This window comes from Lissotriton helveticus, chromosome 7 (genome assembly GCF_964261635.1).
Source record: "Lissotriton helveticus chromosome 7, aLisHel1.1, whole genome shotgun sequence".
Lineage (NCBI taxonomy): Eukaryota > Metazoa > Chordata > Amphibia > Caudata > Salamandridae > Lissotriton > Lissotriton helveticus.
The window spans coordinates 102,285,624-102,301,623 of NC_136068.1; the positions used below are offsets into that span (position 1 = coordinate 102,285,624).

At 44.8% G+C, this 16,000-nt stretch overlaps 1 protein-coding gene across 7 annotated transcripts in view; it reads left to right on the top strand.

The window, feature by feature from the left end:
- The window catches only part of DIDO1 (death inducer-obliterator 1), a 337,891-nt gene that overhangs the window by 79,699 nt on the left and 242,192 nt on the right, over positions 1 to 16,000 (top strand). For 5 of the 7 annotated variants that reach the window (XM_078651622.1, XM_078651619.1, XM_078651618.1 and 2 more), the window contains one exon: positions 12,045 to 12,158. The exons of the other annotated variants lie outside the window; for them this stretch is intronic. In XM_078651622.1, the coding sequence (XP_078507748.1) occupies positions 12,045 to 12,158 (114 nt within the window). The remainder of the gene's footprint in view (positions 1 to 12,044; positions 12,159 to 16,000) is intronic. 7 annotated transcript variants of the gene reach the window in all.

The following is a 16,000-nucleotide window of genomic DNA, read 5'->3' on the forward strand; positions in this document are numbered from 1 at the left end:
GCGCAAATCACCTGTGAGAACACCAATCAGATCTCCCAGAAGGTCCCGATCTCCCAGAAAAGGACCTCGTTCAGAAGTTCGGATCAGATCTCGCTCTCCTAGGCGGGAGGAGCGTTCAAAAAGATCGCGGGAGAGGAGGCACAGTGCTCACCGTAGACGTCGACGAACTCAGTCTACTTCATCTGCCTCTTCTACCAGGTCTTCCAAGAGGGACTAGTCCCCTACGTTGACGGACAGTCCTACGTCCAGATCCTCTCCAGTGGATGACATTGGCACATATCTAGATGTCCTGCAAAGATGAGCTCAGAAGCTGAGCATTGAAATGTCTGTCCCTCAGGTTACAACGACAGTCATTTTTGAGACTTTACACAAAAAAGCTATCTCCCGTCCTCTGCTGCCTTTAGTCCCGGGGATTATGGATCCTGTCAAAGAGGTTTTCCTAACTCCGGTGGCTATCAGAGCGGTGCCAGCCCGCATTCAGAAAAAATACAAACCGGCCTCTTCTGACCCGGTTTTTGTAAAATCTGACCCTCCAGCAGACTCTGTAATTGTGGCAGCGGCGAGGAAGACACATGCAGTTGCCGGTTCCTCTTCAGTCCCACCAGACAAGGACAGCAAATCTCAAGACTCCTGGGGTCGCAAGGTTTGCAACTCAGCTGCATACACTCTTAAGGTTTCTAGTGCGGCTGCGCTTCTGGGTCGATATGACAGATCTTTATGTGACTCCATGGAAAGGTTCAAATCCAAGCTGCCAAAAGAAGACCAGCAGGATTTTGAAGAGACTGTGACAGAAGGATGTCTGGTGGCGAATCAGATGATCAGCATGGCTGCGGATGGTGCTGTCCTTGCGGCGCATTCCTATTCACATGGGGTTTGTGCCAGGAGGTCGGCCTGGTTGCGCCTTGCAGGTCTGAAGCCGGATGCTCAGCATCGCATCCTTAATCTCCCCTTTTCGGGTTCCGCTCTCTTCGGGGAACATGCTGACGAAGAAATGACCCGAATGAAGACTGAACTGGACACAGTGAAAGCGGTGGGTTTGGAGAAGAAGAAAGAATTCAAACGCCGCTTCAAGACCAACAGGGGGAGAGGGGCTCAACAGAGGGTTCAAACCCCTCAGTGGTCCCAAAATAAGAACCAGGGGAAATCCCAGTTTCGAGGCAAGCCCGGCAGAGGTAGAGGAGGTCACCAACAATCCTCTAACACCACAAGAGGAGGAAAGGCCTGAGCAGTGGCTTCCTCTGGCGCCGTTACCCACTCCAGTGGGAGGAAGTGCTTCACAACAACTGGCAGAGTGGGTCAGCATCACAAAGGATCAGTGGGTGCTGAATATACTGCGCAATGGATACAGGCTACGTTTCCGTGCGCCTCCGAAGAGCATTCCTCCAAAGAGCTCTTGCCCTCACAAGCTAAGCTTGCTCCGAAGAGAGGTAAAAGTCCTACTGCAAAAAAGAGCGATAGAGGAGGTTCCTCTCGCTCAAAGAGGAAAGGGAGTTTACTCCAGATATTTTCTTGTTCCCAAAAAAGATCAGGAGGACAAGTTCAGACCAATACTCGATCTTCGACTTTTAAACAAAGTCATCGTCGGAGAAAAGTTCCGCATGTTAGCGCTTCACCAAATATGCCCACATCTTCAAGTCGGAGATTGGATGTGTTCGGTGGACCTGCAAGAACCGTACTTTCACATCCCAATTGCTCAACAACATTGCAAGTACTTGAGGTTTGTCGTAGGGAACAACCACTACCAGTACAAAGTGCTACCCTTCGGTCTCAAGTCCGCACCACGAGTCTTCACCAAATGCATGGCAGTGGTGGCGGCTTTTCTTCACAAGAAGGGGCTCTTCATCTACCCATACCTGGATGACTGACTCCTAAAAGGTCCATCTCTGGTACAGGTAAAGCACGATCTACATCTGTGTCTGCACCAGTTGCGCAGGCTCGGCCTCCATGTGAACCTGGAAAAGTCAGTCCAGCGGCCTACACAGTCCATCCACTACCTAGGCTCCGTTCTGGACACAAAAGTGGGAAAAGCGTTTCCTTCGGAGGAGAGACTTTTTTCCATGAGTCAGAAATGTGGACTCCTGCTAGAGTCTCGGCTTCCAACAGCCCGACAAGTAGCATCCCTGCTGGGTTCCATGGCGTCCTGCATTTTTCTCATCCCAAACGCCAGGCTGAGAATGCGTCCTCTACAGCAGGCTCTGGAGGATCAGTGGGACCAAGCGACAGGACGTTGGGAAGATCGTATCACGCTTTCCCAAGCGACGAAAGATGCCATCAAATGGTGGACTCGGAGAAAGAATTTACTGGTGGGGGTACTGTTTCACCAACCTCTTCCATCCCAGTAGATAGTGACGGATGCCTCTCTGCAAGGCTGGGGAGCGCACATGGGTCCGCTTCAAATTCAAGGCCAGTGGTCTGCGCAGGAGCAGACATACCACATCAATATGCTGGAGCTCAGAGCGGTATTCCTGGCTCTCAAAGCTTTCTTTCCAGCGATAGTCCAACTCAGTCCTAGTTCAGACGGACAATACGACCACCATTTTCTATCTGAACAAACAAGGAGGCACAAGGACTCGCCCACTTTCTCGAGAGGCTCAGGCAATCTGGCATTGGCTCCTCTCTCGAGGCCTCACGGTAGTGGCAGTGCACCTTCCAGGCGTGTTGAACGTAAAAGCAGACGCACTCAGCAGGCACTTCGAAGATCAGCCAGACTGGGTGCTAAAAGACGAAGTAGTAGAAGAGCTTTTTCGTTGCAAGGGGTCGTCCAACCATAGACTTGTTTACAGACGACGAAAACGCCAAATGCCACGCCTTCGCGTCCAGGTTCCACCGGCCAGGGACGCAGGGCAATGCTCTACTGATGGATGGTCAGGGTCATTAGCTTACGCGTTTCCTCCACTGGCTCTGATTCCGAGAGTAGTTTCCAAGCTCCGCAGGTCGAACATGGAAATGATCCTGATAGCTCTGGATTGGCCGCGGCAGTGGAGGTACCCGGACCTTCTACATCTATCTGTGTGTCCACACAGACGACTCCCTTGCAGGCCGGACCTGTTGAGCAAGATGAACGGGAGGATAATGCATCCCAACCTCCCATCACTGAACCTAACAGCATGGCTCCTGAGGTCCTGCAATATGGACATTTGAACTTGCCTCCTGAATGCATGAACATTTTAAAAGATGCTAAGAGGCCTTCCACGAGAGCGTCCTATGCGTTCAAGTGGAAAAGGTTTTACTTATGGTGTAGGGATCATCACCTAGATCCGACTAAAGGGCAGGAGGACGTCATCTTGCCATACCTCCTCTTCCTGGCAACTGCTGGTTTAAAGTACGCTTCTATTAGAGTGCATTTGTCAGCCATAGTAGCATACAGAAAATCACCTGATCAGATTTCTTTCTTTCCAGTGGTTAAGGACTTCCTCCAGGGGTTGAAAAAAGTGTATCCCCCTGTGCGAAACCCTTCTCCTCCATGGGAATTGAACCTGGTTTTATCCAGGTTAATGTCGCCTCCTTTCGAGCCCATCCACAAGGCCTCTTTGCAACATCTCTCTTGGAAGGCGGCCTTTTTGGTGGCGATTACCTCTGCGCGCAGAGTAAGCGAGATTCAAGCGCTCTGTGCGAAAGAACCATATACTGTTTTTCATCACAATAGAGTAGTCCTAAGGGCTCATCCATCTTTCTTGCCTAAAGTCATTTCTGATTTTCATATAAATCAGTCCATTTCCCTCCCTTCGTTTTTTCCAAATCCTACGACCCCAGCCGAGCGGTCGCTTCACTCCCTAGATCTTAAGAGAGTGCTCAAGTTCTATTTAGAAATGACCCAAGGGATTAGGAAAACGGATCAACTGTTCGTGAACTATGGTTCAATGCGAACAGGTTTCCCAGCGGCCAAGAGGTCCATCGCGAGATGGATTGTCTCGTGCATTAAATTGGCCTATCAGCTTGCAGGCAAGCCTTTGTTGGGGTCACCCAAAGCGCATTCCACTAGAGCAGTGGTTCCCAAACTTTTTTGACCCGTGGCTCCCTTGACCCATTGGCTGTTGGCCGCAGCTCCCCATTATGTCACTTTTTTTATTCGGGTGGGGGAATGTAATTACAGCCTCGGCTCAGTACCTAGAAGCAGTTAGCAATGATGCTGGTTTCAAGCAGGAGTATAAAAAACTGACACAAAGTGAGTTATGTACACCTGGCAGTTATTCGAAATGGGTAAAGTGTTCAGGGCATCTGAGTGCACTCACCTAGTCGGTAGGTCGCTGGCTCGAGGGGGGGGTTCACACTTCAGGGGTGCCTCTTCTCTGCTCAGTCCTGCGTTGCAGCCTTCTTTGCTCCTGCACATGCCCTTCGCGCACAGCCTACACAGAGGCACTCGGGGGCATGAGCCGTTCTCTGCAGACAATTCTAAGTCCTGCAAAGATAAGGCTGATGAACCTCCGCCGATAAGCGCCGGGACAGTTTTGAAGTCCTAATTCAAGCCTGTTCTCGCCGCAGCGCCAGTGGTCCCGCCTAAGTGTGAGTGTATTCAGCCAGTGGGAGAAGGGAGCAGGGTTCCGCACATATGTTGCACTGGTTCTCGGGCTGCAGAGTTACATAGCTGCCAAAGTTTCAGATTGCTTATGTGACATTTTCCTAATTTCTGAGTAATTATGAGTGCCATTCAATGACTGAGTGACACTTACTTTCTTCCCAGCAAAATCAAGCAATAAAGATGTGAAAATGGCCTTGGTCCTTGCCCCTCTCAACCATACACTCCTCTGTATCAGACCTTTAAAGGCTCTAATTTTTACCTGCGTCAGACTTGCAATGTACATATTTTAGTGCTTGCAGTCACATACGAAACATTGGAATACAAAAGTTGCTATCCACCCTGTGCTAGAAAGAACAAAATGTAGAGATTGTATTGACCAATCGAAAATGTAATGAGATTAATGCAAAGGATGCTTTTCTAATTTAGTTTGCCAGGTCAGCTATTCAACACTTGAGCTATGTGTTTGGCCAGGCTGGGAAAGAGGGTCACGGGCTGAAGAAGCATGCAGGAATTGAAGTGGGTCTGAAAGCATGCAGGAATTGAAGTGCGTCTGAGCCATGGTTTTCACTGTTGATTTGCCTGTCATTGAAACAAACATAGCAATGCTCATTCATTACGTTTTCTATTTCTTGCAAAACGTGTACGACTTGTCTGCGTGAAACCTTGTACAATTTGCAAGCATGTCACTTAGTGACGCACTTTTATTTTCGTGCCTGGGCCTAATGTCTTTCTGCCCTTAGCTGACTCTGGTCAAAGTTCACGGAGAGTCCCAGGCAGTGTGATTTCTCCTCGCTGGGATATGTTAATCATCCGGTGTCTGCGGGCCAAGAGACAGACAGTAATTAAGTAGACACATTCACAGGAACTTGCTTGCCCCCTCAAAAACACTCATCCACGGCAGCACGGCCTCTTTACATAGCGGAATAAACAAGACACTGTTAAACCCCGACCCTAATAGAAGACACTCAGTTAATTTACACACTTTACACATTACCTTTTCCACGTTCCCAAGATGTGCGTGGCGCCCCTGGCAAGTTCTAACGGCGCACTGGGGCGGCGCGGCGCACAGTTTGGGAACCGCTGCACTAGAGGGAAGGCCGCTACAGTAGCTTTCTTGCACGACATTCCAATGTCAGAGATATGCAAGGCGGCGACATGGAAATCAGTTCATACCTTTACAAGGCATTACTGCCTAGAATCTGATTCCAGGGCCGATACTAAAGTAGGACAAGCCTCTTTGAGGAATCTATTTGGGTAACCTACGGCCTGTACGAGCTTAGTGGTTACTAGGCTTAATATGGTTATTACTGTATTGTTACTCCTTTGCCCGCAGGGAGATGAGGTGAGGCTCGCTATTCTATTCTAATGCTTATGACTATTGATGAGGATCCCCTGGAAGAGAAGGATTAGTTACTTACCTGTAATCCTAGTTCTCTTCCAGGGGTATCCTCATCAAAGTCGAAAGCAACCCTCCCGCCTCCCCGGGCAAAGGAAATTCTTTAATAAGGAGATATTGTTAACCTATCTGTTACTGGGTTTATTTTCAGTCTCTGAAAAGAACTGACCTAACTGTCACCCCTGAGGCATGATGGGATACTGGGGGTCATGAGTGCCTTAAAGGCACGGTGTCAGTTTGTTGCTATGCAGCTACAGGTTAGCTTTTCAGTCTTTTTAGACTGTGTTTGCAATGCAGCCTGGGAGCTTTCTATGCTTCCAGTGAGTTATGAGAATTTCTACTGCTTTCTGAGCATTAAAACAGTTTCTAAAACAAACTTTGTGTTTCTCATGTTTCTAATGCTTATTACTCATGTATGGTGGACATTCTTTACAGCATATTTCAGCTCTGTTTTTATTTTGGCTGCTATTGCATGTTTATATATATATATATATATATATATATATATATATATATATATATATATATATATATATATATATATATATATATATATATATATATATATATATATATATGTATATGTGTGTGGGGCACATAAAATATAGTGTTTCCGGGGTCCCGCACATGGGCTGGAATGTTCCAATGCTTATGACTTTGAGGATACCCCTGGAAGAGAACTAGGATTACAGGTGAGTAACTAATCCATCTTTTTCATTGTTTCTGGCAATAAACTTTCCTGCCCAGGGCCTTAAGTATACTGCTGTTCAAATTGATGCTCCTGCGCCACCCTTTAAAGCCTTGCAAAGTATCTTTGAATGTTGACTAGAGGCTGAAAAAGTTTGAAGCTGTATGCTTTCTCAAGCCACAAACTGTGTTTTAACACAGTAGTGTCCTTCAGAAGTGGCACATTTTCTTCTCAAATTGCCAACAGGCTTTCACATTGCAAATTTATTTTCCCCTCTTGCTTCATTGGTGTATCGCTCTGTACCATAGTGAGCTAGTGTTGTCTGGATCAAAAAAAACCACCAATATTAGGAATACTTTGAATTTTACAGCCTGTGGTAGCCTCCAAGGGTCTGGCATCCTCCAAGAAATCCAAAACAATGTGGATTTTTAGGTCTCGCCTGAGCCAGTGCATGCGTTGTTCTGGCGAGGCATTTAGTGAGTGGGCTTTAAAAATCTGACCACAGCTTTTTGTGTGGCCTCGAGCGTGCGGTTACGCGCAGTTACGAGCTGAGGCGCCATCTGGATTTCCTCTCTCAATCAGCAATTTGTACAGTTCATTGACAGGTATTTACATTTTGCATCTAATTTCAATCCAAGTCACAAATTTCCACTCCACACCACATGCATCCACTCGACTCCAAAACAAAACACATTGGTAAAACAAGCATTGGCTTAGCCAATAGGTCTTGCGCCTTTGGGACCTTATAAGTGTTTAGCCATGCAACATTTGATGTTGCACCAAGGATATTGTGCTGCAAAACTAAATACTTATAAGGTCCCAAAAGCGAGACCTATTGTCTATGCCAATGCTTGTTTATTATGTTAATTACCAAAACTCCAATCGTCTGTTGCATGAAGGCTCATTTGCTAAATATTATGGCACACTTTTTTGGAACTTGTCCAAACCTTTCGAACCATCCATGCATTTAGTGATGCTAGAGTATGCCTTTAACTCCAATCAATCACGGCATTTATATAGCGCTCTTCTCACCCGGGGGGGGTCTCTAGGCGCTGGGGGAAGGGGGTGTGTTACTGCTCAAACAGCCAGGTCTTGAGTTGCTTCCTGAAGGAGAGATGGTCTTGGGTACGTCGAAGGTGAGTGGGGAGGGAGTTCCAGGTCTTGGCTGCCAGGTAGAAGGATCTTCCTCCGGCGGTGGTTCTGCGGATGCGAGGTACGGTGGCGAGTGCGTGGCTGGTAGATCGTAGCTGGCGCGTGGGCGTGTAGAAGGTCATTCGGTCGTTGAGGTACTTGGGTCCCAGGTCGTGTAGGGCCTTGTGGGTGAGGAGTCTGAACGTGATTCTCTTGCTGACGGGGAGGCAGTGCAGTTCTCTCAGGTGTCCGGTGATGTGGCTGTGTCGGGGGATGTCCAGGATAAGTCGTGCGGAGGCGTTCTGGATTCGTTGGAGTCTTCTCTGGAGTTTGGCTGTAATTCCGGCATAGAGGGCGTTCCCGTAGTCCAGTCGGCTGGTGACAAGTGCCTGGGTGACGGTCTTCCTGGTTTCAGTGGGGATCCATCTGAAGATCTTACGGAGCATGCGCAGGGTGTTGAAGCACGAGGAAGGAACGGCGTTTACTTGTCTGGTCATTGACAGGGAGGAGTCCAGGATGAAGCCCAGGTTGCGTGCGTGGTCTGTAGGTTTGGGGGCGGGGCCGGGGGCCACCAGGAGTCGTCCCAAGCGGAGGGTGATGATCCCAGGATGAGGACTTCCGTCTTGTCTGAGTTCAGTTTAAGACGGCTGTTTCTCATCTAGTCGGCGACGTCTTTCATCCCTTCGTGGAGGTTGGCTCTGGCGGTGGTGGGATCGTTGGTGAGGGAGAGGTTCAGCTGGGTGTCGTCGGCGTAGGAGATGATGTTAAGGTTGTGTTGGCGTGCGATGGCTGCGAGGGGGCTCATGTAGACGTTGAAGAGGGTCGGGCTGAGAGAGGATCCTTGTGGTACGCCGCAGATGACTTCGGTGGCCTCGGATCTGAACGGAGGGAGGCGGACTCTCTGGGTTCTTCCGGTGAGGAACGAGATGATCCATTCCAGCGCTTTCTCTCGGATTCCGATGTTGCTTAGGCGCTTCACTAGGGTTCGGTGGCAGACTGTGTCGAACGCTGCGGAGAGGTCCAGGAGGATGAGGGCCGCTGTTTCCCCGTTGTCGATCAGGGTTCTGATGTCGTCAGTGGCTGCGATCAGGGCGGTCTCGGTGCTGTGGTTGGCCCGAAATCCGGACTGCGAGTGGTCGAGGGATCCGTTCATCTCGAGGAAGGCGGCAAGCTGTATGTTGACGGTCTTCTCGATGACTTTGGCCGGGAAAGGAAGGAGCGAGATGGGACGGTAGTTCTTGAGGTCGGTGGGGTCCGCTGTTGGTTTCTTCAGGAGGGCGGTCAGCTCGGCGTGCTTCCAGCTCTCTGGGAAGGTGGCGGTGTGGAAGGAGGCGTTGATGGTGTCTCGGAGATGGGGTGCGATGGTGGCGGCGGCTATGTTGAAGACGTGGTGTGGGCAGAGGTCGGTTGGTGATCCGGAGTGGATCGAGTTCATCGTGCGGGTGGTGTCTTCGGTGCTGATCGGGGTCCAGTTGCAGAGGGTGGTGGTGGCGGGCGTTGGTTCGGTGGTAGGGTGCGTGGTCTGTGAGTCGAAGCTGTTGTGTATGTCCAAATGATGCAAACGTGAGCTGCAAGAATACTGATGTACTTATAGGATATGACAGCTGCAGTGCTGGTTGGCACTGAAAGCCCAAAATCATTTTCACCATTGGACCTCTTTACAGACCGTATCTCTTTTCTGCAGTTGATTGTGGCTCTTGGATGCCCTTATGATCCTTTAATGCTGTAAGAAAAGGGGGTCATTGGTGATTTTGGAGAGACATTTCTGTAGCGACACCACTGAGCTGAAACATACTGGGGAGTAATGCATTCTTTTCTAATTTTGTACATCTGTTTTTTGTTTTTAGAATGCAGGATTACTTCCTAACATAACCAAGAGAGCTGCCTGCAAAAGAGCAGCATTGCGCAACACACATTGGTGTTGACGTTTGCATACAGGATTGCAAGAGTGCTACTTGAGTATTTAGTGTAGAGGGAACTAGACTGCCACTACCCCCACATTTTCGGGAGTTTGGCAGGGCAGCCTCTCCACTTGTATATTTCCTTCTCTCCTTTGTAGCAGTAGTCCATACCTTAGGTCCACAGATGCAGCGAAGGGTGCCATTCTTGATTTGCTTCCAGAAAGTCAGAGTAACATTGTGCAATTGTTATGTAGATCATTAGTTGTAGAATTGTTTGGAGAACCAAAATAGATTTAGCATCTTTTAACACAGTCTAGGTTTTGCGCTAAGCTCCTAAATTCAAATTTTAATACTTTCAAAGTACTTGATTGCAGTTTTAATGTCCCAAAAAATGTGATGTCTTTACTAAATTACTTCTGAAACGAAGTCTTCATTCTCATTTGTTTGACTCTTCCTCCAATACTTTTCAGTATAAGTTGATTAAAAAAAATCTGAATAAATGCATTTACAATAATTGTATGGAATGCAGCAACCCCTGCATCTTTAGATCATTCCCAAAGTATACTGTGTGGACAATGATCGCAAGCAGACTATATTTGATTATACCTGCCAAACGCAATTTAAAAAAGAAATACAGGTGCACATTAAGTGATCATATGAGAGTTGGTTTCTGCCTACATAATATGCTGATCAGAACATACTTTAATCATGCTTTTCAGATCTTTGTAGTGTAGTCTGGTGGCTGTTGCACTTTCCCATGGAGAACCCCAGTGACCACTACATGGTACATTATTGCTGGTCAAAAGGGAGCCAACATTACACCTTATAACTAGAGCCATTCTGTTTTATTGCATGACATGTAGGCCTGTAGGATTAGAAGCAATGACACTTGAATTAGAACACAATCACATCATTGGTATTCAGTAGAAACGTAGTCTGTAGCATAGTTAAAGGCAAAACATGGTCATAAAACTGGAAGCTGGATTCAATATGAAGCAGTGTAATAACTACAAATTGTGTTTAAGACTAGGGAACAGTCAGTATTGTTGAACCTGTATTTACAGCGATTCACCGCTTAAAATTATAAGCACAGCAACATATGATCCTGGCCGTGTGCCGCACCTTGCTGTGTAGTATTTTACTGTTTATACAATGCTTTGAAAGGCGTGTTACAGATGAACACAATCTGCAGTATTATTTTTTTCAAAGATTACATTTGACTGAATAACATGTAAAAATGACAAATTTCTAAGATAATTAAACCTATTTTATAACTAAGAAAGATGTGTTGAAAAGGACCAGTCTATCCATCCTGCTTTAAAAAAATATATATACAATTTTTTCTTCTTCCTTTGGTTGCAAAGCTGAAACCACCGGAACTCTGCCTAGTTACCCACATATGAGTGTCTGCTCTAGCCCACCATCTGCTTTTTCTACCTCCACATGCACCTTAGGGTTGTTTGCCTATGAACGGTTCCTTTAAATGCGTAATTCTGTTACATGTGTATATTCATCAACTTGAAATTAAGAGCACAAGTGCTAGAAATCTTCCTTCTAATGATCTTCCTCTTGTATACTTTTGACAGGCTTGTATGTCTGTTGAAGCCATACCTGTTGCTTAATCTCCTGGACTTATTTGGTTTTTCACCTTTTTTTCCTTGATGCTACGAAACTTGTTCAGGTTTTTAAGCTCATGTTTCATCCCTCTATCTTCCGTATTCTAGAGATCTGGTTGGTCTTAAATGGTCCATTTGTGCATCTGGTGACACAGCATGTCCCAGAGGCCTTGCATCCTCCTACTGTTCATCTGTGGTTATGAATTCTGGTCTTACATGATCACTCTAAAATAACTGTACTTTCGAAGTGTTCATCTCAGTTCTTTTCCAATCTTTTTGGATTGGTAGTCTCATTAAGCATGTTTGTACAAAAGTGTTCCAAAAGTAGTCTTTTTAGGTTTGATGGGTTGCATTAATTTTGACTGTCATTTCATGGCCACGCCCATATTTTCTGTTATGGTACAATCTTTTGTAGGGTAAACATTTAAAATCTTAAGTATGAAAGCCTAATCTATGTACCGAAATTTCCGTCAGTGACGCAACAAATTCAGAAGCACTTAATGCGACCTTTCTTAATGTATCTTTTTAACATATTTGAAGATAGATTTCAGTAAAATTTTACTTCTGGTCTATCTACTGCCTTATTTCATTGGTGGAGTACCTTCTCTGCTATTTTCCAATCATCTGAACTGTCATTGGCTTATTCTTGGACAAACAAATTGAACAATAGTAATAAAGGGCAGAAAAACTTAGTTTTAGAAAAGAAGTGGGCTCATCCTCATTGTGAGGAAGAAAGGCAAAATGCTCTTAGCCTAGTCTTCAGCTTTTTAATTGTTTTTTGGTTTATTTTTAGATTTGCAACTTGAGAACGATGTTATCCCTTCCTTGGAGACAATAGCAAGTTCTCAGTCTTCTGTGATATTTGAATCTGAACCAAACCTTGACAACATGGAAAGCAGTTCTCCTGGTATGTCCAATATTTTCATCTTTTTGTTGTAGTAACATAATACAGAGCGTGTTATTTAGAACAATCCAAGTGGTGTATATGTGGGTTGTTGATCATAAACTGTCCTTTAAAATTTTTGCCATGTTATCTTAACTAGTGATTCAGTTAAGTGATCAATGTTCTTGTATGTAGAAAAAGATTGACCAGTTAGATTCTAGAGGAAAGTTCATGGAAACAAATTGCAAACTCTAGTTGGTTCACCAAAGTGAATGGTCTTCACTTGTTTAACTTGGCTTTGCAGTTTTTGGTCAGTTGCTCTAGGAAAATGTTTTCCTGTTACTTATGATAATGATCTGAATTCTACCACTTGAATTAACAGGTTGAGGCTTTTTGATGTAGATCTCGTGTCCAGTCCTCTTTCCCACACATTGTAATTCATGTTCTCTCCTTGCATTTTTGATTGATAGAAATTGGTTCTAGGAAACTTTTTTCTGAATATAAACTAGTAATATCTGCAGAAACTAAATGTACTACAGAAATCTTATGGCATTTTTTTGGAAGTTGGCAGACATCTGGTAGTTTTGTTATCCTTTTATTAGCACATCACTTTAAAAAAAAATCTACGCTGAAGAGGGAAAATTTAGATAAACATGAAAAAAGGGTATTTAAGCTTAATCTGTGATTTACTATTGAGTAGTGTATCTGTTATGTGGCTGTTGCAAACGCAATTTGGTCATATTACATGGTACCATTTCATTGCTTATCACAGGTTAGTGTGACACAGCAGGTATGGTTAGGACAAAAAAAATCTGTCCTCTGGGTATATTCATAAACTGAGATCTTCATACTTGCAGGATCTCCCAGCATTCAATAAAAATCAAATAAAAACGCTGCATCGGAGTTCAGTGTCTTAAGTAGCTATTTCGTAGCCTGTAAGAATTAAAAAGCAGACTGGGGTGAAATTGTAATTACACAAATGTAAGTTGTGGAACTTCATGTTACTCCTGTTATGTAAAATTGCCAGAATTGAACCATGTCATGTAATTGCACATCATTTGTTGCAAAGTTTAGAGCAAAGAGGCAGAACTTTAGTGCCTGTTGCTCGCACTGCATGTTTGACAATTTTTTCTTTATTTTCATCACAGAAATGCTTCTTTGTATCAAAAATCGACACATGGACTCGTTTGCATGAAGTATAGCGTGAAGTGACTGATTTGCATTTTGCGTAACTACTCATGATTTTGTAAAATGTCCCCAACCTGGTGTAATTACGTGAAAGCAAATTATGTGAATTTTACACACCCCTAATACGTAGTAGTTCATAATACCTTTACTTTCCAGTTACAAACGAGGAGAAACCGCTAACTCAAACCTAAAAAGGGCTGCTTCTTTATGCAGCAAAAATGGCTTTGCTTGCAGTGCTCTACAGTGTCATTAAGCACTACTTTTTCTGCTCTTTAACTCTGCCCCCTTAATTTCTGATGTACGCCCTTACACTTTTTAACTGGTACATTTTAATCTAGATCACTTTCTTCAGGTGTCATGCCATTTATAAGATTTTGTTCATAGTTGCTTCTTGGTTCTCGCCTATGCAACGCGCATGCGCTGAAAAGGAGGGCCTTTGGCCGTCGCTCTGCTCATTTTCAAGCACACTCATGCTTGTGGCGGCATCCACCATGCGGGAGCGAGCAGGGGCGCGACACAAGTGCAGTGCTTGAAAATGGACAGACTGCTCTTCCAAGCGCGCTATGCTTTGATGTGGGCGTCCACGAGGACGCTGGCCCTACATCCCGATATTCTTCTGCTTCGAAATTTCTGTGGCAAGACCTGCACCTCAATTATCGCAAAACCAAAAATCCAGGTAAAACTTTTAATTTTGGCCGGAACACTAGCACTTGTGTTTAAAGTCACTGCATGCTTCAAACGTACGACCGTGCTTTATGTGCCTTGCATGCAGGGGCATAGACGCTCTCTGGCGCTCCTCCTTCACCCATTGCAAAGGGATCCGCTGTGCACGCCACAATCTTTTTTTAATTTATTTCTTTTTGGCGTTGTCTGGGCCCTTTATCTGTAACAATGGCGGCTGACTTTTGTTCAGCGCAGCTCGCCCGCCCACCTCTTTATTTACTTTGGCCTCAGAAAAAATGGACCTCAGCTAGGTGGTCTTGGGCTGCGGTAACTACAGGGGAAGGGGGCAGTGCACTGCATGTGGATTGATACTTCTGTTGTCACCGATCGGTATTCTCCAATTTTATTTCTTCCTATCGGCATTCTTACCAGAATGTGAGAAGTCTCTGCCAGAAAGTGCTGCTGGTCTCTCATATCCCAGATGTTAGCTCTGTGTGGGAGGAGTGTTTTTATACTTTTGCTGTTAGATTAATTGGACAAATACATTTAAAGGGGAGCAGCCTTGTCACTGGCGGTGCGTGTGCGATTGATACCAGCAAGCTTAATCAGCTGTCCGTACGTTGTCCGCACTCAACACAAATGTGCAGGGAAAACAACAAAAGAAAAATATTAATGGGCTTGTGGATTCAAAATTTTGACTGCTAATAAACAGTCTACCAAAGTTTACTATCAGGAAAATTATGACTAGCAGAACACTGCTTTATGATACGACTTGAAGGACCAAAACTATGTTGGTTGTGTATACAATATCTCAGCAGGCAAAGTGCTGCAAATCTTAACGTCATGATGTTAAGATTACCATATGGAGGGTCTCGTTCTGTTCCATTGTATTTGAGGAGAGAGTACAATTATGGACACCTGAACACCCTTCTAGATTTCTGGACGGAAGAGATATAGGATTTTCTCATGGAAGGAAGATAATCTGGTTTTCCAGCATCCTCTTAATCTTATTGCCTCAATAGTAAAACATTGATTGCCACATCTTTTATCATATTCCCTTCTAAGACTTTGGTTCTGTTTCCTTCAGAGCATCCTCTGAATTCAGCTTTATTAAGCCAAGGTCCCATTTAGCTCACATGTGTTTGTCCTTAGGAGTATGCCTCTGGTTAAAGAAAATAAACTCTCCTTGCTGGTGGCCTTCTCTCCTATGAGTTATTTGTCCGGTTCTCCTTAAAACCATTTCCACATCTAATTCCAGACCGAAATTCTAGTCCATACAGAGGGTCCTCACTTTAGGCTCAGAGATCGCGCCTAATACAACATTTCACTCAATCAGGAACATAATAAGAACACCTCATTTTTGTCAACAGTAAAGATTTTCCTACTGATTTGTGCATCTCCTTAAATCCCTTCTCTGACGGAGCTTACTGTGTGCCTTTTTCCATGTCTAAACAACGCTATCCAGTTGTATAATATTTTTATTAATGCTATCAACCAACAAAAAACATGTACCTGGTAACCATGGATATGAGAAATCCACTTTTAATTGTAGAAATCGGCTTTAATTGCATGGTTGAAGAATATTCTTTTGTATCGAGAAGCTATGTAGAAGTCTTTATAAATTTCCCAAGTGTTGTAGCGAAGACAGTTTAAGATTGTTAGAAGCGGCTGTCTCTAGTTGGCAGAGGTATACACTTCTGACAAATAGGGACACACCTTTTCTAGTCAGGGCAAGGGATCACACACTTAGATAACCCCTGCTCACCCCCTTGGTAGCTTGGCAAAGCAGACAGGCTTATCCCAGAGGCAGTGCGTTAAGCATTTATGACCACATACAGTATTAAAGTGAATACACTACAAATGGACACGACTCAGTAGTATTATAAAAATAAGGATTTTTATATAAGGCTTAGCACAAGACCAAATAACGACAAAAATATACCACAATCTTAATAAATACTCTTGGAAGGAAAAATAGTAGTTCAAGCACGGTTTCTTCTTAGCACAAAGTCTTT